The sequence below is a fragment of the Trichoderma atroviride genome, chromosome 4, assembly GCF_020647795.1.
Source record: "Trichoderma atroviride chromosome 4, complete sequence".
NCBI lineage: Eukaryota > Fungi > Ascomycota > Sordariomycetes > Hypocreales > Hypocreaceae > Trichoderma > Trichoderma atroviride.
In genome coordinates, this window is record NC_089403.1 from 1,048,570 (window position 1) to 1,069,751 (window position 21,182).

General features: G+C 50.8%; 9 protein-coding genes across 9 annotated transcripts; 2 read left to right on the forward strand and 7 right to left on the reverse strand.

Annotated features, from left to right (window-relative positions):
• Positions 1-988: 988 nt before the first annotated feature.
• TrAtP1_007623 (uncharacterized protein) lies at positions 989-7,651 on the reverse strand. The gene is made up of 4 exons (XM_014092477.2): positions 5,737-7,651; positions 4,599-4,928; positions 1,794-4,450; positions 989-1,720 (listed from the first exon to the last, which is right to left on the reverse strand). The coding sequence occupies exons 2-4, from the start codon at positions 4,619-4,621 to the stop codon at positions 1,677-1,679; spliced, it is 2,724 nt and encodes a 907-aa protein (XP_013947952.1). The 5' UTR covers positions 4,622-4,928; positions 5,737-7,651; the 3' UTR covers positions 989-1,676.
• Positions 6,369-6,557, forward strand: TrAtP1_007624 (uncharacterized protein; the record flags this gene model as incomplete). Its single annotated transcript, XM_066113604.1, has 1 exon — positions 6,369-6,557. One exon carries the CDS (start codon positions 6,369-6,371, stop codon positions 6,555-6,557), a length of 189 nt encoding a protein of 62 aa, XP_065969690.1.
• Positions 7,652-8,187: 536 nt separating the features above from the next.
• TrAtP1_007625 (uncharacterized protein) lies at positions 8,188-8,562 on the reverse strand (the record flags this gene model as incomplete). The annotated part of the gene is made up of 1 exon (XM_066113605.1): positions 8,188-8,562. The coding sequence occupies one exon, from the start codon at positions 8,560-8,562 to the stop codon at positions 8,188-8,190; it is 375 nt and encodes a 124-aa protein (XP_065969691.1).
• A 1,629-nt stretch (positions 8,563-10,191) lies between these two features.
• Positions 10,192-12,020, reverse strand: TrAtP1_007626 (uncharacterized protein; the record flags this gene model as incomplete). Its single annotated transcript, XM_014092478.3, has 5 exons — positions 10,192-10,266; positions 10,341-10,518; positions 10,585-10,745; positions 10,814-11,725; positions 11,796-12,020. 5 exons carry the CDS (start codon positions 12,018-12,020, stop codon positions 10,192-10,194), a joined length of 1,551 nt encoding a protein of 516 aa, XP_013947953.2.
• A 283-nt stretch (positions 12,021-12,303) lies between these two features.
• On the reverse strand, positions 12,304-13,361 carry TrAtP1_007627 (uncharacterized protein; the record flags this gene model as incomplete). Its single annotated transcript, XM_014092479.2, has 2 exons — positions 12,304-12,890; positions 12,950-13,361. 2 exons carry the CDS (start codon positions 13,359-13,361, stop codon positions 12,304-12,306), a joined length of 999 nt encoding a protein of 332 aa, XP_013947954.1.
• Positions 13,362-13,980: 619 nt separating this feature from the next.
• On the forward strand, positions 13,981-16,712 carry TrAtP1_007628 (uncharacterized protein; the record flags this gene model as incomplete). The annotated part of the gene is made up of 6 exons (XM_066113606.1): positions 13,981-14,761; positions 14,817-15,138; positions 15,189-15,229; positions 15,279-15,636; positions 15,702-16,102; positions 16,164-16,712. The coding sequence occupies exons 1-6, from the start codon at positions 14,057-14,059 to the stop codon at positions 16,710-16,712; spliced, it is 2,376 nt and encodes a 791-aa protein (XP_065969692.1). The 5' UTR covers positions 13,981-14,056.
• A 758-nt stretch (positions 16,713-17,470) lies between these two features.
• On the reverse strand, positions 17,471-18,677 carry TrAtP1_007629 (uncharacterized protein; the record flags this gene model as incomplete). The annotated part of the gene is made up of 2 exons (XM_066113607.1): positions 17,471-18,009; positions 18,068-18,677. The coding sequence occupies 2 exons, from the start codon at positions 18,675-18,677 to the stop codon at positions 17,471-17,473; spliced, it is 1,149 nt and encodes a 382-aa protein (XP_065969693.1).
• A 454-nt stretch (positions 18,678-19,131) lies between these two features.
• Positions 19,132-19,578, reverse strand: TrAtP1_007630 (uncharacterized protein; the record flags this gene model as incomplete). The annotated part of the gene is made up of 1 exon (XM_066113608.1): positions 19,132-19,578. One exon carries the CDS (start codon positions 19,576-19,578, stop codon positions 19,132-19,134), a length of 447 nt encoding a protein of 148 aa, XP_065969694.1.
• Positions 19,579-19,672: 94 nt separating this feature from the next.
• On the reverse strand, positions 19,673-21,066 carry TrAtP1_007631 (uncharacterized protein; the record flags this gene model as incomplete). The annotated part of the gene is made up of 3 exons (XM_014092481.2): positions 19,673-20,236; positions 20,301-20,720; positions 20,785-21,066. 3 exons carry the CDS (start codon positions 21,064-21,066, stop codon positions 19,673-19,675), a joined length of 1,266 nt encoding a protein of 421 aa, XP_013947956.2.
• Positions 21,067-21,182: the final 116 nt, after the last annotated feature.

The following is a 21,182-nucleotide window of genomic DNA, read 5'->3' on the forward strand; positions in this document are numbered from 1 at the left end:
AAAGAAGACGGCCCGGGAGAGCCCAAACTGCAAGCTTGTAAGACGGCAAGGCGGGACGATGGGGGGAGGGGTCAAATAGCATAATCTTGCAGCGAGGTGGTATTTTTTAAAAAAAAATTCTTGGATATAACTCGGCGAGATCAGCTCGAATTGCTAGCCTGACTAATAACCACCCATTGGCTGCACGTTAATAATACATGCGCTCACATTCGATGCCCTTCTCAACTGCTGTCTTGCCGAATAGCTCTAAACCTTGCCTTGATAGCTCAACTCAAGCTACCACCTACAGTAACTAGTTAGCGAGCAATAAACTCCACAAGCTTCAACATTGAATCAATTCACCTCAAAGTCTCAATCTTCATCACAAATAAAACAGAATTTCCATCACCTCAATTGACTTCCCAACATCCCCCTCCTAAAAGTCCAAACCTCTTCTCACCCAAGCTGACGTGATCCCCAAAAGGGTCCTCTTCTCAATCCCTCCAAAGCCCCCCCCCCCCCCATCCAATCACCCCCCAGATCCCCGTCACGGAGCGTTTTGAATCTGACATACATAACGTTGTAGTATCGGGAGTCTGACATACATTTGTAACAGCAGTAGCTATCGGGCATATTGTATAGACTTACCATGGAATTCTGCAGGGACCTTACAGGGCATGGCATGGATTGAATCAAGGGTTCTACGGCGGAATGGACGTAAAAAGAAGAGAAAGGAATTAGAGAGACAGTCTCGTTAGTATCTTATACTTGATTCCTTGGTTATGACGCGCAACTCAAGTCCACTTTTCCATGTATGTGAATCGGGTGGATGCATGTCACCCTCTCTGTTCTGCCTAGAAATCATCCATGGCCATGTCCTCTCCACCATATCCATTTTCTCACCAAATCTCACCTCGACGAGATCGAGTCTTAACCAAGTGTCACTACTACTACCCTTTTCAGGCGGTGAAGCACGGAGATCGCGGGAAAATACAGCATCAAGAATGAGAAATAATGAGCAAGAGACGTAGGTAGAGTAGCACTAGTAATACAATTACTTCGTATACCCCACGGTGATGCTAATACTCGGCTTGCATGCGCTTATTTCTTCTTCTTCTCTGTATACTAGATGCTTGGTGTGTACCATCTACATACACGCGCCATCCAAAGCGTTTGTCTATAATCATCGCTGATACCATAGTGAACGAGAAAGAATAAAGAAACGAAGAAAAAGGCACTAAAAATACAAGGGTGCAAGAGTAGTCAACTATAAAAAGAGAAAAGCTGTGCTATGGAGCCAAACCAAAACGCAAATACGCAGATGTGGTAGAGACGGTCTTTATCCCCCAACCTTTTTTTTTTCTTTCCTTTATTTTTTTTCCAGACCCCAAAAACTCCACTTCACACGCGAAAATCGTGGAGGGGCTCTTCGTGTGTGTGTTATATATATGGACTTGTTCATCGCTGCAAAACGATGCTAGTGAAGCCATGTCCAGGTATAATGCAAAATTCCACTGATATCAATACGCCTCCTTTTCATGTACCTGAGACGCCTTGCATGATACCAAAACCAGATGAGCAAGGAAAGAGGAGGAAAAGAACTAGAAACCAAAAGGCCAACTATAACAACAAGATGAACGGCAAAAGTAGAGAGTGGGTGAAGAACCAAGAAAACGAAAACGCTGGACATGTTCGTATCATGAACTGGATGATGCCAGACGCTGAAGGCAGCTCAAGACACCTACGACGAAAAAAAATTAGAGGATTCTTCTACTTATTACCATCTGATAAAATTTTGGGGAGAGAAAACTTACCGCTCACGCCTTGTGTCAAGGTGGCTGCCGCTTCAGTGCTTCGGCTGCCAAGGCTAACCGTAACAACATGCTCAATCTTTGCTTCGTTACCCAGGTTGTTGGCCCATTTGAACACCTTTTCGTCTTCTCGGCCGTCACCAACAACCATGAGGAAGTCAACGGGCTTTTCGTTCACCTCATCTGCCTTTACGTTCTCGCTCAGCTGTTTGAATATACGTTGTGCCGCAGTGCACTTGGTCCAGTCCAGCGGTTCAACGAGGATGGCGCCGTCTACTGCCAAAGCATGCACCCGCTGCGATTCACAGGCGTCGTTGACGTGGCTGGCACAATCAGAAGCCTGCCGTGAGGCTGTATCAAAGTCTTCAGCGTTGTTGTAGTGGAAGAGGAGACTGCAGCGCCGCTCTTCGATCTGCGAGCCGGGCGTTCTCTCGAGATAGTACCGCATGATGGGCTTGACTGATTCCTTCCAGTTTGTAATTTGAGACGCATCAGCCATCTCCATCCACTTGTCACTACCGCAGTCCTTGAGGAAGCAACCGTTTTCAGCAATCAAGCCCAGGTTCGGCACACGTCGGAACACACGATCGAGCTCCTCCGGCCGCCGGCCCGACATGACGTAGACGGTGTTGCGTTCATCCAGCAGCAAGTCATTGAGCACGTCCAGGGTCCGCTGCGGGCTGACCGGGATAATCTGGTTGACAGGGCCCCAGCTGACAAGAGTGCCCTCGTAGTCCAGGATAAAGAGTCGTCGCTGTGCACTCGCGTACTGAGCAGAAACCGAGCTCATCGAGAGACGGGGCACATAGGTCTGGTCGCGCTTGTGCTGCTCGTCGTATGACCTGTCAAGATGGCCCAGAAGCTCGGTGAACCAGTGAGAGCCTGTCTGGTGCACAACACACTTGTAGAGGTTCTCCCATCGGCGAGTCTTTTCCTCCTCACCCATCTCGAGCGCCTGCTTGATGGCATCGGCGCACTGTCGGTAGTCCCAAGGGTTCACTGAAAGCTCATTCTTTCCGAATAGCGATGACGTGCCGGTAAACTCTGAAAGGATGAGGGAACCATGCTTCTTATCAGAAAGGATCTTCCCGTCCTGACAAAAGAGGTACTCATGCGACGTGAGATTCATGCCTTCACGCTGACTGGTGATCATGAGCGCGTCGGCGATGGAAAGAAGAGCGAGGTACTGGGCGTAGTCGATGTCCTGCTTGAGATAAACCACGGGCTGATAAGCCAGATTTGCCCACGACGAGTTGACACGCGTAACAATGTCGGAGACGGCAGCATCGAGCTCACTAGGCTCGCCCGATGAGAGGGCCACTTGAATCAGAACAGTGTTCTCACGCCATTCCGGATTCTTATTCAGGAACAGTTCGTATGCCAACAACTTTTGTCTGACTCCTCGAACATGGTCGAGCTTGTCTCGCGCAACAATGAGCCTCTTGCCTTGATAGCGCTCTCGCATGACAGACAACCACTTCATGACCTCTGGCTCGGCACGGTGCTTGTTCAGGCTGACGGGGTCAATGCCAATGGCGAGATGCACAACGTCAACGAAGCGGTCTTCCATCTGTATGCCTTCCGGTGTTGCCTCGACAGTTAGGATGCGGCTGCAAGTAAGCAAAAAGTGCCGTGTGTATTCTTGGATCTGGAAACCAATCAGGTTGGCTCCCAGCATGCCTTCGAGGAGCTCCTTGCGAACAGCAAGACAGCGGAAGACTTCGGACGAGGGAAAGGCAACGTGCAGGAAGAAGCCAATCTTGGCCTCGGGCAGCTTCTTGCGGATCATGCCAGGCACGAGCAAGAGGTGGTAGTCGTGGACCCAGATGACATCGCCGCGCTTCCAGTTCTGAACAATCTTGTCGGCAAAGGCCTGGTTGACCTTGACGTAGTATTTCCACGAGTGATCCTCGTATGCCTTGCTCTTGGGGTTGTCGGGGATCTGGTAGTGGAAGACAGGCCACAGCATCTGCTTGCAGAAGTGGCTGTAGTGGCCATCAAAGTCCTTGTCAGAGCAGAAGACGGGCAGCATGTCGTGCTGAGTGGCCAAGGTATCTTCAATGTCCTGCTTCTGCTGGGTGCCCTCGAGGGCATCAGTGGGCATACCGAGTGTGCCGACCCAAGTGTAGTCGGTCAGCTTTCCATCACGGGCAGCGGCCATGGCGGCGTTGCGAAGACCGCCATTGCCCTGGTCGGCGTTGACCACACGCCATTGAGCCGAAGCAAAGACCTTGTCGTGGCTCTCGCTGCGCATCAGAGCCCTGGGCTTGACAATGCCGCGACGGCCCAGCTCCTTTGCCTTTTGCAGCGTCCGGCGGCTCTCGAAGATGTCGGCCGGCGGCGGCGTGTTTGCGCGCGACTTGGGCTGGTCAGCGCGGCCGCCCCAGGACTTGGAGCCCTTGTCGGTGGGCGAGTTGTCGCTGTGCGGGAATTGGATGCGGAAGCCATCTTCGTTGGCGAATGGATCGGGCGTAGTGGGTTCGTCGACCGGGGTATGAGGAGGGGTGATGTCTGGCTGCCGGGTGAAGAGACTGGGCGTGACATCGATGGCGGGCACCACCGAGGGCTGTTCTGGCGCAAAGGCCCGTTGGCGCTTCGAGATTGTGTGTCGGCGGCGAGCGTTGCCCGGGAGGTTGAATTGGATGGTTTTGGGGAGGAATCTGTACGAGGGGAGAAGAAGCAGATGACGTGCATTAGCCCCGTGCCGCAGAATATGTCACAGCAGCAGCTGACAAAGAAACGAACAAGGGCAGTGGGAACAAGAGCAGCAGCATGCAATCCGTTGCCATTGCAGCCATGTTTACTTACAGAGAGCAGATAAAGACAGTCATTGTGGGCAATGGCTCGTGATTCGGCTCAAAGAACCGTAAAAGTCAAGAGAGACAGAAAAGATTGTTCTAGGTCGTCGATTGAGAGAGTCGAAAGACCTGTGGCCATGCAAGTTCGGGCAACGATGGGCAGCGAGATCAAGAGAAAGAGGCCGAAGGAAAGCGAACGAAGGTCCGTCCGTCGCCGCTGATATGGCAAGGTGAAAACTGGCTCTCGGCTATGGCAGAGACATAAGGGCAGGACGCAGCAAGCTCTCGACGGTCCGTCTTGGCGATCGGGAGGGGCGAGTAATCGGATGATTGATCTGGTCTTTGGCTTGGATGAGTAAGAAGGAGGAGGGAAGAGAAGACAAGAATGAAAGTTTAAATCAGATGAGGAGAAGTCGGAGCAGAAGCAGCGCCGGCACGGCAGAGCTAAGCAAGGCAAAGCACAGCAGATGCGGGAAGCTGGCAGAAAAAGCTGGGCAGCAGGAATAGGTCCCGTCCCGGTAGTTTTTCTTAGTTGAGAAGGGAGCAGCACTGCGGAGCTTTTTTGGAGAGCGGCAGAGACGACGATGCGGTCCACCTGCTTAGGCCCGGAGCTGTGATAGGCTGCGAGCGAGGGAGCGAGTGAGAAACGTTTATGAGCCAAAAGCTGGGAAATGGAGGCTAATAGAGGGGAGGGAAGAAGCAGAGTAGCTAATAGTGATGCTATTAAAGTTCAGGACAAAACTGGCTGGCCATGGGCGCCTAAGGCAGCGGAAGCGATCGGGTTGATTTACACGAAATCAATTGTTTCGGCTGGGCCGCAAGCCGTATCACCATTAGCCACAAAGCTCCAAGACAACGGAGCGGGGGCCCCCTGGTCAGGTCGAATTTTTTTTTCTTTCTTTCTTTGTTTTGATGTTTGCGATTTCTGGGTGCGGTTTCCCCTCGCGACCAGGGTATGGGTTTGGGATGAAACGTGGGCAGAATTGGGGAAAAAAAGAGGCAAGGATATGCTTTTTAGGCTGGACAGAGGCAAAAAAAAAAAAAAAGAAGAAGAAATGATCAACAAGAGGGAATGCGAGTAAGCTGCCGGCTGCCGCAGCTGGTGATACTGTCGCTGCATAAGACGAATAGGAAAACATTCAACTTACTTGCTGAGCACTGTGAAATTTCCGCTTGAGTTTGTTGGGCTCTTGGATTGGAATTTTGCGAGTTCAAAGCCAAGCAGGGCAGTTCAGGATGCTCCTTGTTTAAAGGCTCATGGCCTGCCGTCTCTGACGTAATCGTGCCAACACGAGTCGTCCAAGCCCGCTGGAGCTGAAGAGGAACCGCTCCAAGGTCAATTGCTCAAAGCTGACGTCCTCGACGGCGGATAAATGTGGACTGGCTGGCGATGGCAGGAGAGTTTGGTCCGTTGGCAGTTCGGGTTGCGCTGCGGATAAGCAAAAAATAGAAACTCTGAAGCAACAGCAGAGACGATCTGGTCGGATGTGATTTGATACAGGCACCGCAGATGAGCGCCTGTCTTATGCGGCTGCGTGGATGGATGGAGGGCGATGCGCGGTTGGGCCAGATATATTACGACACACGCCTCGTCCACTCGCAGCGGCCCCGAATGTCTGTCTTGTCTTATCCTGTGCCGTGTGTGCACAGCCATGCAATCACATGTCGCTGTGAGTAGGTAGGCAAGTAGGTAGAGTGCATTTCCTGATACCATCGTGAAATCACCCTTCTCTCATACCTGCCGTCGTGAGGGATTAGTTCCCTCGTCTGCGCGCACAAAATGTCTCGGCCTACCGGATACTACACGGCGCTTATTACACCACCAGCTACCCATGACCTCTTTTATTTCCCTCGCCAACCGTTGATGCGTCGTACCGACTCCGTGCCTCTGTCCTGGGTCGCTATTGGAAAGGAGGCTAGAGAAGGGTGCCTGACCGATTACACGCCTTTGCAGGACACCCACCCATAGAGGCAATCTGTATATATAGAGATACACACAGGCAGGCAAACATATGGATAGAAACAAACATACAACCACACCGCTGCAGCCTGGAATACTGTACCAAAACGACACCCTGGCGAGGCGCCGAGCTGAGCTTGGGGATGAATCACAAGAGGCAGCCCAAGGATTTCTCCGTGCCACCGACTCGGCGCATGGCCTGGCATGCCATCAACGATTTTCGACCTCTCATATTTTTGCCTTGCTGCTTGTGTCACTGCAAAGAGGGCCCCATGTCGCCCTTCGGAAGCTAAGCTTATCCCAGGCTCTTGCGCGGGCCGATGACTCGGATTCGATTGCCCCGTGCTCCAGAGAAGCTCTAATTTTTTTGCTCATATATGCTGGTGATTTCAGGTTTGGTTTGCAACGACCAACGATGAAGGATCCTTTTGGTCGAGGCCAAGCCCCGAAACGGCACTGGCTCTGGCGCTGCGGCCAGGCAGTATCAGCTAGTCTAGCTCGCCGAGAGCGCTAAGAACGAGCATTGACTCCTTGGAAGTGCTACTGACAGGCAATACCGTCATCACGATAGCACGGTACAACATCTGCCACTCCCAGCAACAAAGAGAAAAAGTTCGCACAATCATCGTGGCCCGTCGATGTAACGTGCAGAGGCACCGTCCCCTTGTCGGCCGGGTGTTTGCGGCCCGGAGGCTCCATCCCTCGGCCAAGCTGTTGCCCAAACAGGATGGACGACGTGGAATTAATGCGTCCGGCTCAAGGCGTTGCGCGTTCCGGTGTAATACGGGCTGCCGAAGCCTCATTTCACCGTGCAAAGCAAGCTCAACAGATTTGAGGATGCGGGCAAAGACAAAAGCAGACAGGCAATGATCTACTGGCTGTTGGTTCTAGGTACTACTTGTACTTGCCCTTTACGCAGGGAGAGGAATGGTCTGGGACGATCAGTAAAACATCTCTGAAAGGCACTATCGCTATAAGCCCCTTGTCAGTATCACTCTGCATATGAGCGTTTTTCGAATGCTTTCGAATGCGCAGCCTCTTCCACGATCTTCTACTTATCCCACATTCAAACAAACACTTGACATACTCTTTCATCATCGATTTGCACTCGCTCACTAAAGCCACCTTGCCCGTCAAAAACGTGTCCCCATTTCCAAAGCGTAAAAAAAAACCCTTAACAAAAAAAGACATCCCTGTTTCTGCCCAACGAGCCCCAGCCCGGCTCCATCCTCTGACCGGGTTCCCGTACCGACCAAAAAGTATGGACATGTAACAAGCATCAAGACAAGGTCATTCAGTGACAGGCTTTCGCTCTTGGCCCTTCAACTGCTCACGCGCCGGCGCTTGTGCCCGTCTTTGGCTGCTCTGTCTCATCTAATACGCCATCGTCATACTCTGACCGCGAGTGTCTTCTCCTCCTTGCTCATCATGATTACACTCGTCTCTGTACAACCAACCCCTAAATGATCGGCCTCTCTATACACCTGTTTACTTTTCACCATCTCGCGTTTGTTTCTCTCTCTCTTTCCCCCCCTCCCTCGACAAATGGTGATCGACGTCCATCAAACTTTCAGCTAGACGAAAACGCCTCCCAGAGCCAAGCCAAGCCATCAATGCCATGCCACGCCATGCCATCCCATCACATCAGCTCATCCCAGTCCCTAGCACCAGCACCGTCCAAAAGCCTATTGCTCGGCTTGGGAATGGATCCCAACCGCTGGGTAGCGGATCGACGACCGCCTGCTCCATCGGCGGGGGTGGAGCGCCTCAAAGCGAGACATTGAACTCTCCAAGCTCCGTCCGTCTCTGCATCGAAAGCTGCTGCTACTAATTTTTCCTTCTTCCTTGAACAGCCGAGAGAGCTCCGGCCGTGCCTTACGGGCGTGGCAACGCGCCCTCCCGTCGCGATACTCAGCCGCACAGTTTGCTTGAAAGATCCAGGAACACGGAGTACTTTGCGTGATAAAACATGCTTGCTTACCTGCAGTGTTGTTCCGTATATCCAAGCAAACATGCCCCGAGTACCTACATACGAAAAGTAGGCCTCCGTCTACTACCGGGGAGCTTTGCCGTCCGCCATTCCAGCAAGCCTCATTCGCTGGCCATCCCGCATCCCCCCCTGCTCTCATGCAGCAGCTTGCTTGCGTGCATGAATCAATCAAAAAACCGCCTTGCCGTGTCCTGCCCCTCCAAACAACTCAAAAATACAAGATTAAAAACTTCGCCGTCCATGGGAGGGCCAAACACGTGCAAGTCGCCAATGCCACTCAATTTGTCCGGCCGTTAGCGCTTCATGACACTATCACGGTTTTTCTAATATTAGCCCAAAGTAAAAGGAGCATGAGCGCAAAACAAGACATGCCAACTTTGGGACCCCAAACCGTTTTCCCCCTTTTTAACCAACGTCGAATGAATCACAACCGGCAGTGCCTATCTTGATAGCAAAGTAAGGTATGCTCTGGCGGGATTTTATTTCCCTCCCACGTTGTAGGGCCGACCTGTATCATTGGCCCTGACGATCCCTGCATCTCCCGTTGCGGCAAACATCACATAACTTACTTGGCCGCCTGTCATCCAATGCATTTGGAGTTTGGGGGGGGATAAGGTGCCCCTGCCCACCTTTTTGCATGTGAGCATATTTGTTTGGCCGATAGTAACTCCTTTTGCTTCCTTGATTCATTGCTTGCTTCCTCTATTACAAACCACATACTACAAGTCATCACGCCTTATCCGGGTATTATAGAGGCATCTATCCGGTGCTTCAATCCTACTCTGCTCTGCTACGCTTCTCAATACGTACCTGGACTAACAACAAACACTTTGTATAATTGGCTCATATCTGTCGTAATATCTCGTCTTTGTTGCCACTTCACTTGCCACCTATCAATATCAAGTAGGCAGCCCGTACGTGTCCATGGACAACTCGTTAGTTTGCTGCCGTGCAACCACACTCGAGGCCGAATTGATTGCCTCAAGGCCTCCTAAGGATGCCCCGACTTGCCAACAGACACATTCCTTTCATACCAGTAAGGAATATTACTCCTACTAGAAAGTAATAAGCACGAATAGTGGTCTACCGCGTATACAGTGCAACATGGCAATCAGCATCCTCCACTAGGTACCTCAAGTCGCTAGGAGCTTCTTCTTGTAGATTATTGACTCGTATTTCCAAGATAGAATGGAAGCCAAAAAAGTCACTAAAGGCACCGGCGTCATAAAGTCCATCCATCGCCACCACAATCACACAATCTTAGACCTTTCCTCCAATTTACCCCGCACCGATATCAACAACACATGCTTGCCTTTGAATGAGTCGTCAGCAGAATCACCTCAAGCATTTCCCATTCGATCTTATATGCATCATGGGCGTTATTGGGATATAATACCACATGGAGGGCGGTAATAAGCGCACATCTAGCTCATCCTTGGAATTCTCCCCATGCCAACATAATGGTTCAATGCGTCCATATGTAGTGTCACATTGACGCCCTTCTAACATCTGTCATATCGGCACTACCAGTCCCGCAAAAAAGTCCCATGTATATAGTCTAGACCTAGCGTGTACATGTAAATCAATCCTCCGGCTGGACGCCGATTCCAACACACATGCTAAACCTCGCAATATCGTTCCAACCAATCTTTATTAGTTCATCCACAGGCGTACGGCTTTGTCTTTTCCTCCGCTGCCAACTCGTTGTCCGTCAGGACTCCAGTCGACCTGGTAAAGGGCTGTTAGTCATGGGACGATACAAGTAGCAAGTCAAAAGCAATAAAGGGAGAGGTGAAACGTACTGCAAAGACTTCATCTTGGTGTCCTGGTAGGTCAACTGCCAGTTTGTACGTGGCCATGGACCACACCTTCAATGTGGTATCCTTGGACGCCGTCACAAGAAGTCGGCTATCGGCAGAAAAGGCACACTGGTATATAGGTGCTACATGGCCTCGGAGCGTATTGATAAATTTGCCATCTCTGCATTGGTCATCGTGTTAGCATTCGTCGTAGACAACGGCCTCTGGTGTCATTGAAAACACGAACCTTGCGCTCCAGATCTTTGTGTGGTTGTCCCACCCCGCGCTGGCAATGAGGCTGCCATCAGGGGAAAATGTCACATGGTTGATGGCTTTTTGGTGTCCCAGCAGTCGTGCGACCGGCTTTGTACCCTGAGAGGGATCCCAGAGGTACATGGTAAAATCATCCTGTGCATTACAAAGGGTTAGAAGAGTAAAGTAGACGACACCACAAGTTGTTTGCTAGGTGAACTTACAGAGGCTGAAACAAGTCGCTCTGCAATCTTTCCTTGGAACCTCGCTGCTTTCTCAAAGCGCTCCTTTGCCTTCTTTCGCCTCTCCTCCTCACTACTCGGCGTGGGCTGGTGATCATAAAATGAAGTTCGTAGTGCAAAATCAGTGGAAAGGGCCAGGTGATTTACCCAGTGGGCGTGGGAAGAGAGCGTGTGTACCAGTGTTCCCTTCTCAGCGTCCCACACTCTGACAGTTTTGTCGTGACTGGCTGAATAGATCAACCCGGTTCCTCCCCATTTGACGCAGCTCACACTACTCCGATGACCGGACAAGACATGCTCAGTCCGGCCCGTGTTCACAGCCCAAACTCGAATCGTTGTATCCTTGCTTGCACTCGCTAACCGAGGAGATCCATTCTCCCATAGATGATATGGTTCCCAAGCAATGTTGGTAACCCATTTGGAATGCCCTGTCAAGGCTCCGGAGCCGGCAGCTTTTCCTGTCTCGGGGTCCCAAAGTCGTACAGATTTGTCCATGCTTCCAGTGGCCAAACGCTTACCGTCGGGCGACCAAGCCACACACAAAACCCAGTGTGTGTGACCAGACAAGGTAAACTTTGGCGTTCCTGTCTCCGTATCCCATATCCGAGCTGTCTTGTCCCCAGAGCCTGTAGCCAGTCGGCTGCTGCTTGCAGGACTGAATTGAGCGGCCAATATCGCTTCTCCATGGCCGGGTATTCTATGAGACATGCGCGTGACTGCTTGGACTTTGAAAACAGCTTGAGGCTCGGCGCTCAGTGTGACTGTTGTTTCAAAGGGGTTCTCTATGCCATGGCTGCGCAGAAGTTGGAGCAAGTCGGTCGGATACTGGTCAACAATGATGTCCGTCTCCGGAATATGTATTCGAAAGCGATACGGCAGAAACTCTTCTCTTTCCTAATAGTTCAATTTGGATTAGCCAAACAAGAAGCACCCTTGAATTTTTACGAATCAACGTGAGACAAACCCTAGCCAAAAGTGTATTTAACAAAAGTGATAGATTTTTCTCCGATGCGTCTGCGAGAGGCACTTCTATAACGTCGGCCATCTGCTTTCCCTCGCTGTCGAGGAAGCGAGCCTTGAACGAGCCCGCAGGGCCGGCTGCAACAGCGCTGACATCTTGTTGTACTTGCGTTCTCTCTAGATTTTCGCGCTTTTGGCGCTTTGATGGAGGCGGTAGAACCGTAGCCATGGTAAGTTGGGAGCTTGCCTAGACTATTAATGGTATCTCGATAAATGTGTTGAAAGTTCGCGACAGAATGGAATGGTGGGGCCGATTGGCAAAAAATCTAGGAACCATGGAAAAAAAATAAGGCGGTGAGAATGTGGGGTTCTGCCCAAAAAAAAGATAAGCTCATCGCCAAGCTCTCAGGGCCCCAGCCATAAGTGATGAATAAGTCGCATTAGGAAGGCCAAATAAAGCTGCATCAGTCTGGAATAATTAGTTGTGTTGAATTTATTCGCCAACAGAATGCCTAGACATCAGGCTGATTCGCCATTGTCGGTCGATGGCCGCGAATGCGCTTGGGCGGGCCGGTAAAATGAGAAAACGCTGTGGGAATTGTGGTCATAGTTATCCCAGCAGGGAGGGGAACAGGCGTCGCGGCGGGATTCTGTGCAAGCTGGAAGTGCGGCTCTTGCATCAATGGCTGGAGATGACTATTCTGTGCTTCCTGCTGGAGTTGATGCTGAACCGCTTGCTGATCAAGACTTTGCTGATGTTGATGCTGCTGCGGTTGATCGTCTTGCCGTCTCTGGCGACGTGCACGTTGTCTCTGGGTTGATAGTTGTCTGCGGCCTTTTTCCACCAGCAAGTGCCGCTTATCTTGAGCTTCCTGTCTCCGCTGACGTTGCCAGTCCTCATTCTGGACTGCGTAAATTGCTGCAATTTGCATCTGAAACTGCGCAAGCGCATTCAGCCGGTCTGGCTGTGGCATCTTGCGGTAGTCGGACTTGAGTTGGTGAAAGGTGTCGCCTGTTAAACGAAGGTTTGATTCAGAGACGCCAGCCAGTTGAATTGCCGTTGCCGTCTGTGCATCGGGACGCGGACCGTCGTCCATGTCTATCAAATTGCCAGTTAGAATTCATCCATGGACACTCTTGAGCAATTCCATCACGAACCTGGAAGCTCGGTTAGGTCATTCTCTTCTTCGCTCATCTCAGATGGCGTTGGTGGCTCTGGAGTGCCAGGAGCATGGTTATGCTGGTCGCAAGAGATGGTCAGCACCCAGCCGCCAATGCTCTTGCGGTTGACTGCTTTGGCTTTCCAGGGACAGTCCGTCTTCTTGGTGGTTGTCTTGTGCTTGGTAGCCATGCATTTATACGGTCGGCCACCACGATCACACACGAGATCACACCGGACGATGTCATTTCCAGGGATGTCAGCACCACCCATTCTGGAGCGATGCGACCTAGCCTTGACAATCTTATAGCCCTCCTTCTCCATCCGCCCATTGAGGTCCTTGATCAGCTCCTCGTACGTGCTGAAGACGCCGGCGTGCGGCACAGCAACGGCCTCGAGGATCCCAAACATGGCTGGCAAGAGGCTGGTTCGCGCTGCTTCACTAGGGGCGTGTGGATTTGAAGCCGGACCTGTGTGTGTTAAATGTGATTCGTGGCGTCACTGCGCGGTCGAGACGTGGAGAAGAAGGTTGTTTTGGGAGAAGATTCGGGCTAAACCGCGGTACCTGGGAGCCATGACTCAGCTCCCTGGTCCCTGTGCCTGGGGGCACCTGCGCTGTGATTGGTACGCACCAGCAGCCAGTGGCAGACAAGCATCTCGCCCAGACGCCATTAATGCCGGCAGTACATACTGGCAAGGTACCGTCCATTCACCTATACGTGCAATGCCCCAGTGAATCCTACCTGCCTCTAGGTATCTGCCGATCTTGAGTACCCATCTGCAAACAGGCGATAGAACAGAGGGCAAGAGCAACAGAGGGCAAGAGCAACAGAGGGCAAGAGCAACAGCTATAAGTCTTTGATATGAGAAGCTCGTGACGCCGTATAATTTGTCCTCTTCTTCTACAATGTTAGATGATAATGAAACAAGTCATCGGTCCAGTTAGCGCGTGGATGCCATTGAAACTGCTTTTCAACACCATATTGTCCTCCAGCCGCCTCATCTCACTGTGTCTTGTTTTGATTGACTTACCTTGAATGCCAAAGCCCTTCTAGATCTTTTTCAACGAGTTGCACATACCAGACTTCCCTGGCCATCCGTCAACCATGGCGTTTTCATCTGGGGCATCTCCTCAAACGACGGGTACATATTCTTCTTACTTCTCCAGCTCAGTTCCGCCCGAATCGCCTAGCCTCCAGTCTCAGCGCAGCTATAGCCAAGCCAGTCAGGCTTATGATGAGGATGAATTCGGGGATGAATTCGAGGATGAACTCGAGGGCCCGTCCAACTATTCTCCATCTGTTTCTAGCTCAAGACCAAGTGTCACCTTAACCACAGCTTCGACAACCATTTCTCGCCCCAGCACTCCCTCGGGCCGTCGCTCTCGAAGAGGTACTACGCCTTCTATCCTTGGGCAGAGCGAATCGAATGATATCATCTGCGCAGTGAGCGAATCTCGTGGCGTCACACATACAGTAGGTATTGCCATAGTCAACATGTCGCTTGGTGAAGTTACTCTCAGCCAAATATGCGACAGTCAGTCCTATGTGAGGACAATTCATAAGCTTCAACTGGCATCGCCTTCTCGAATAGTCTTCACGCCTTCCGCGTGCCCTCCCAATCGGCCCAGTACCTTCTACTCTCTCGTTGAACAACTGATACCTGAGGCGGAGATTGCCTGTCATGAGCGCTCTGCTTGGTCCGAATCCTCCGGGATAGAGTATATGGAAGGTCTCGCTCTTGACGGCGACATTGGGCCGTTAAAGGTGGCTACCCAAGGCAAATATTATGCAGTCTGCTGTTTTTCTGCCGTAAGTCATAGAATGAGTTGTTTTGTTATGTTGAAGCTTATAGTTTGTGCTCCAGGCTATGAAATATATCGATCATCAATTCAATGTCACCTTCTCTCCTCAGTCCCTGCGCATTGGATACCAACCTTCCGAAGATACGATGATGATAGCCATACCCGCGATACAATCACTAGAAGTGATGTGCAATTTGAAGTCTGCCAAGTCCAAAGAATGCTTATTTGGGCTATTGAACCATACCCTTACACCAATGGGCGCCCGCGTACTCCGCAATAACATGCTCCAGCCATCCACCAACTTTGATGGATATATCAGAGTTCGATATGACGCGTTGGGAGAGATGGTCACCCACGAAGAGATGTTTCGTGAAATTCGTAAAGGTACATTTGAGCACACGGAGCGTATTAATCAGCTACTAAACCAGTCCTAGCCCTTAAACTTTTCCATGATGCCGAGAGAACTTTTACAAAGGTAAGTCAATTGCGCCAATACATTCCTACAGTATGGCTGACAAGTATAGCTGATTACCATTCGACCCGCCACGGGCATAACTGCGGCCGAAGAACAAATTACACACATCCTCATGGTCAAATCTTTCCTAGAATCAGTTCCAGATATCTACCGAGCGCTTTACCCAGCAAAGAGCGACCTTTTAGTCAAAATCCGCACTATATGCTGTCCCGAGACGACGGTTCCCATTTTACGCATGATCAAGGAGGTTATCGAAGCAGACGTTACATACATGAAATCACCGCTAGATTTACGTAACCAAAGAACATTCGCGGTCAAATCAGGCCTCAGCGGCCTGTTGGATATCGCTCGTCAGACTTATAAAGAACTTACCGATTATATTCACCAGTATACAAACGGTGTTAGCGGTACGTGCTAAGATTATCACAAGCTCTCTTTGGATCTCCAAAGCTCACACGGTTCTTGCCTATAGAAGAGCATCAAGCTGCAGTGACTATAAAATTCGACAATCGACGCATGTATTGGTTTCGGATACCCACCGCAGATCTTGACCCCGAATCAGTATCCCAGCATTTTATAAATGTCATCTGGAAGAAGAATCATATTGAGTGCCAGACTATGGATCTTGTTAAGCTAAATCGCAGACTATCAGATACTTCCAACGAGGTAATGCTGCGGAGTGACCAAATAATTCTCGAGTTGGTCAAAGACCTTCGAAAAGAAGTCTCCCCACTGTTCAGAGTATGCGAATCAATCGCGCTCTTGGATATGATTGCATCTTTTGGTCAAGTCACCACAACTCGGGATTATGTGAGGCCCTTGATTGAAGATACCTTGGCGCTGAAAGCAGCAAGGCATCCAATTCTCGACAAGGTGACTCTCTGCTCGTGTCGCAAAACATCATATGCTCTTTGTACTAATCCCCTGCTCACAGAAAATGGCGAGTGAATATGTGCCCAATGACTACTATGGTACAGAACACCATCGATTTCACTGTGTGACAGGTTGCAATATGAGTGGCAAGAGCACATACATCCGATCGGTTGCCTTGCTTCAGATTATGGCACAGATTGGATGTTTCGTGCCGGCCGAATTCGCCACCTTCCCCATTATACACAACATACTTGCCCGTATATCCACTCAAGATAGTATAGAGGCAAATTTGTCCAGCTTCGGAGTAGAAATGAGAGAAATGGCCTTCATTTTGAAGAATGTTGATAGCCAAAGTCTCGCCATAATTGACGAGCTTGGCCGAGGAACAGGCAACAGGGATGGTATGGCAATTGCAATGGCGATATCTGAAGCACTGATTGACACGGGAGCATATATCTGGTTTGCAACTCATTTTATCGAGCTGGCTCGAGCACTAGAAAATCGCCCAGGAGTTCTTAATCTCCATCTTGCGTCCAATACTACTATTGGTGAAGGGGGGGATCCCTCACTCAAATATGCTCTACAAAGCCACTGCGGGTACCGTCGATGACGAGCATCACTATGGAATTGTTTTGGCCCGAGCAATGGGGATGCCAAACAGCTTCATTGAAGTCGCGGAGAAGGTGGCAAATGATCTGAGAAGCAGGCGGGAGTCGAACCGACAGAATTCCGAGTCATATAAAGAGATACATCGGCAGAAGCTCATGCTAAACTTGTACGAGGCGCTAAAACAAGCTGCCAGGCCCTCGAATCCGGAAACTCGTCTAGGCCACCTCAGGTGCCTCCGAGAAGAATACCATGAACGCTTGCGGGAAATTGAAGAAATGTGAGGCGGGACCAGTTCGCTCGGCGCTTCTGTTGCGCTCGAAATAACAAGGTTATTTTTAGTGTATTCATAATAGAATGCTTGTTATTGATATCTAAGTCTACTATCTAACCACAGTGAACTCGTGCACTCTTGATCGCCGCATCCACAGCATCTTGTAAACAGTTGTGAAATGTGTCGAAACCAGCGCCTACTAGAGTCCGTCTCACCCAGAAATGCTTCACGTTCGCAATATGACACTCCGTATTTGCATCCAACGCTAACCGCAGCCCACTTAGACCTTGCGCTGATTCCAAGTCTAGATGCTCGATTTCCCTAAAATCCAAGACAATGGCATGGACAGCGGGAGACTTTTCCTGGTATTGGTCGTATACGGATGCCAGATGATGCCCTTGATTGTAAAAAGAGAAGTTGCTGTTGAAGCGATAGACTAAGACACCTGGGTTTGAGACCTGTGCCTTTGGTTTGCGGACTGAAAGTGCCTAACTCAAGAGCCATTTCGCAATCGTTCCAATATACAAGGACCATTCAAGTGTGTATACCAATCCCATTGCCACAGATGCAATCCATATCAATGAGTCAAGAGGTGACAGTTGCCAATTATTGTACAAAGCTTTTGGCCGAGGTAAGTTGGCGAACATGGAGTAAGTCACAAGACCCGCAAGTGAGGCGAGGGGAGTATATGCAAATACCCCCATGAGCAGATATAGCGCCATGACGACCATCAGGGCGGCAAATACTCCTGCCAGTTGCGATCGACTGCCAGCCATTGAGAGTATGGTGGAGGAACTGAATGAGCCCATGGTCAGGTAGCCTCCAATAGGAGGACCAAAGATGTTGGCGAATCCGAGGGCAACAAGTTCTTGCGAGTTGTTGACGGCGTAACCATTCGTCGTCGCCATCTTCTGTACCAGCGCCGCCTGCGAGACCACCATTAAGAGAACGATGGCCGGAAGTTCCGTACACAGATATCCCATCTCTTCAGCGTCGGGCAGTGTGGGAAAATGGGCGCGTAAGAAACCTGCGCAGAAACAACTCGTTAGTAACCGGAGGAGACGTGAGAAGTTTTATAGACATACCAGGTTCAATCAGTCCCACTACTTGGAACGGACCTCCGTAGTTTTCACGATGGATGAGCCAGCTGATCAAAATTGACATGCCAATGACGATTGGGAATCGTAGCGTCGACACAAAATTCCACAGGCGCCGCTGTGCAGGATACCGTGTAGCCAATGCAGTACACAATAGCGCAATGATTGCAAGAAAAAACATCACTGCGAAGCCAAAGACAGCGTCAACAGAGACCTCTCCCAGATGTCGTAAAACATGTCCAAGAACAAAAAATGAAGATCCCTGGTTTGAGACCCCCTGGAGACCAAGCAAAGCTGGAAGTTGGCCGATGATCAGCTTGAGACAGGCGGCAGTAGCATATGCCTCCGTTGCAGATTTTGGGATGATTTGAAGGAGCCATCCAAGTCTCAGGGCGCCTAGGGCCACTAGAGCCAAGCCTGCGGAAACTGCCAGCGCCTGTGCTGCCCGTTCAGGCGTATAATATCCCAAACCCGCCTTGTCGGTGATTCGACTGATGACATCCACGGTGAGGAGCGATGAAACACCAGTGGCCTTGACAGTTGAGTTAGACTTGGTTGTAAAAAGAAGGCATCCCTGAATATACCGAGATAACAACATCTTTGGACCCGCCATACAGCTAGTATAGAGCTAAGCCCGCGAAGGTTGAGTATAATCCATGCATAGGCGAGATTTGGGACATGATCCCGAAACCGATTGACTGGGGGATGATGACCAGGCTCAGAGCAATTCCAGCGACAACATCTTCCTAAAGAAAGGACCAAGTGTATGAGATCAACCAGAGAGGTAACGGCAGCAGTGTTAGAATGAACCGAAAAACCAAGGACGGGCGAGGAACATGGCCCCAAAGCCAGCCTTTGAGAGACATTTCTGAATGCATGATGCGAACAATGACAGCAAATGATGGAAATGGGTTGAACTGATGTTTGCTGAAGAGCGCTAGAGATGGAATGCGGAAGATGTGAAGCAGAGAAAGAGAAAGAAGAGGAGGAAGGAGGAGAAGAGGAAGAGGGAAAGCAAAAGGATGAGGAAGGGGGTTGCCGAGAAGAACTCGCTAACCCATCATCATCTGGCCAGGATCGACCCACATGCCGGCATTGCGGCCGCTCCCTTTGCGCTGAAGGAGGCAGTGGCGTCCCCATTTGCGCTGGTACTTTGCAGGGACAGCAGCGATATCAGGAAGCCACAGCGTGCGCGCCAAGATGTGCGTGCTGGCAGCATCGAGGAAGTCAACACACTTGAGAGGCTCCCAGTGGTGCTTGTCTGCGATGTAGTCCGGTTCCCCGGGCGACGGCGGGGCGTCCCTTCCAGGATACTGGGTGTCGACCAAGAAAGAACACATTCGAGGCTCGACGTACTTGCCCAGGTCTTCTTGGTTGCGGTCATTCAGACCGCTGGTGGGGAGCCAAGTGCCACTCCAGAAGCCGAAGCCGGTCTGAGCCTCTGAAAATTCACCAGGCAACAACCCGCGGAAGTCGGAGCGCAGGAACTTCGCGTGCATGTTGCGCGGGAGGAAGTACGAGGTTGGGAAGCGATACCATTCCTTCCCAAAGCAGACGTTGTCGTCCTCAGCGCCGTAGGTGTTTCCTCCTTCATCACCCCATAACGGAGAATAAACTTTCAGGGGGGGCAGAATACGCGGAGTAGATGCCGTAGATGCGGGCAATGGCAATATCAAGCGAGAGGAAGAGCACAAGACCGACGGCAAGCAGCTTCAGGCGACCGGGGATTTTCCCAATCAATGTCTTTGGGTTTGAGTTACCAATGGCGGACAAGATGATGTGCAGTGATAATGCGGCGTTGAGGGCCAGAAAGGGGTACGCGGGGTACATGAACCGCTCTTCTTTGTGCGGCTGTGAAGTGAAAATTACGAGCCACATGTAGAACGGTGTAATGAAAATGACAGTTCGAAGACCGCTAGTCAATCGTTGTGATGAAGATGAAGATGCTTTTTGTAACAGGAACAGCGGCAACACCAACAGGGCGAGGATGAACCAGATGTTGAAGTTCAACGTCAAGTTCTTGAAATAAAACGTCCATGGCTCTGTTCCATAAAGATCAGGGCCGCCGGTTTTCGAGAAAATGTTGTATTTGACAATGTTCCAGGAAACAACTACAGGTTTCTTGTAAAAAAACAAGTTGATCGCAAAGTCAAAGAACTATTTGGAAAATTGGCGTAAGTGAATGTTTGTCTCACAAAAGGCTTCAGTGAATGCCACTTACCAGGACAATGAGAGAGGCGATGACACCGCGAACAAGCCGTATCAAGGCTTCGATCAGAGAGTCCCTGTCGCTGAACACGGCTAAAATGAGTTCTTCGAGGACATACGGCACGCAAAGGGCGGCAGCAAAAGGCCAGCCAAGAATGCCAGCCACAGCAAACCATGTAATGCCTTGCCAAGTCTTCAGCCCGCCCCGCCAGTTCATGAAAGATGCAGCGCCAAGCATCCCCGCGTACATGGCAAAGCTGGAGGGCAAGAAGGCGGCGCTCGCGTGGAAATTCCCCGGGCTTATGATGGTGATGACGAGAAAGAAGAGGCCGATCCTGGCGTTGAGTGCGATGCTCACAGCTTGGAACATGATGGTCTGACAAATGGCACAAACAAAGGCCAAGCCGTAGCGGATGAAGTAGAATTCAGAAACCTAGCGGGCGTCAATCACTCAATCGATTCGGTATAGACATCCTACATGCCGCAGAAAGGCCTACCTTGGTGGACTGGGGCAGTATCCTTCGCACGTTGCCCACAACAGCATGAAGCGCAATGTAAAGCCAGCTGCGAATGGCATAATCTGGGGAATACTCCCAGGTCTGGAGGCCATAGCCATGGGAGAGATAATGGGCTGGCTCCCAGTAGTTGAACGTCTCGTCGCAGTCCTGGATTGGCGCAAACAGAGCAGCGATCAGGCCTGCAGCAAAGAAGAGGTAGAAGGCCGAGATGGGCTGAAAGGCCTTGGGTGCCTTGGGCGCCTTGGACGCCTTGGGCGCCATGATGGTTGATGTACGATGAGAGGAAGAAAGATCGGAGCTTGGGGCTGGCAGGGAGTGGAAATATATAGGGCCCGGATGCCTTAGGCCTCCTACAGGGCGGTGAGTTTTCTGGTGAG

Excerpts from the sequence above, each read along its gene's own strand:
- TrAtP1_007623 (XM_014092477.2), bottom strand. The coding sequence starts at position 4,621 with ATGACTGTCTTTATCTGCTCTCT. Across the intron at positions 4,451-4,598 it reads ACTGTCTTTATCTGCTCTCT|ATTCCTCCCCAAAACCATCC; the intron begins GTAAGTAAACAT and ends CCCCTCGTACAG. Across the intron at positions 1,721-1,793 it reads CTTGACACAAGGCGTGAGCG|GTGTCTTGAGCTGCCTTCAG; the intron begins GTAAGTTTTCTC and ends TTTTCGTCGTAG.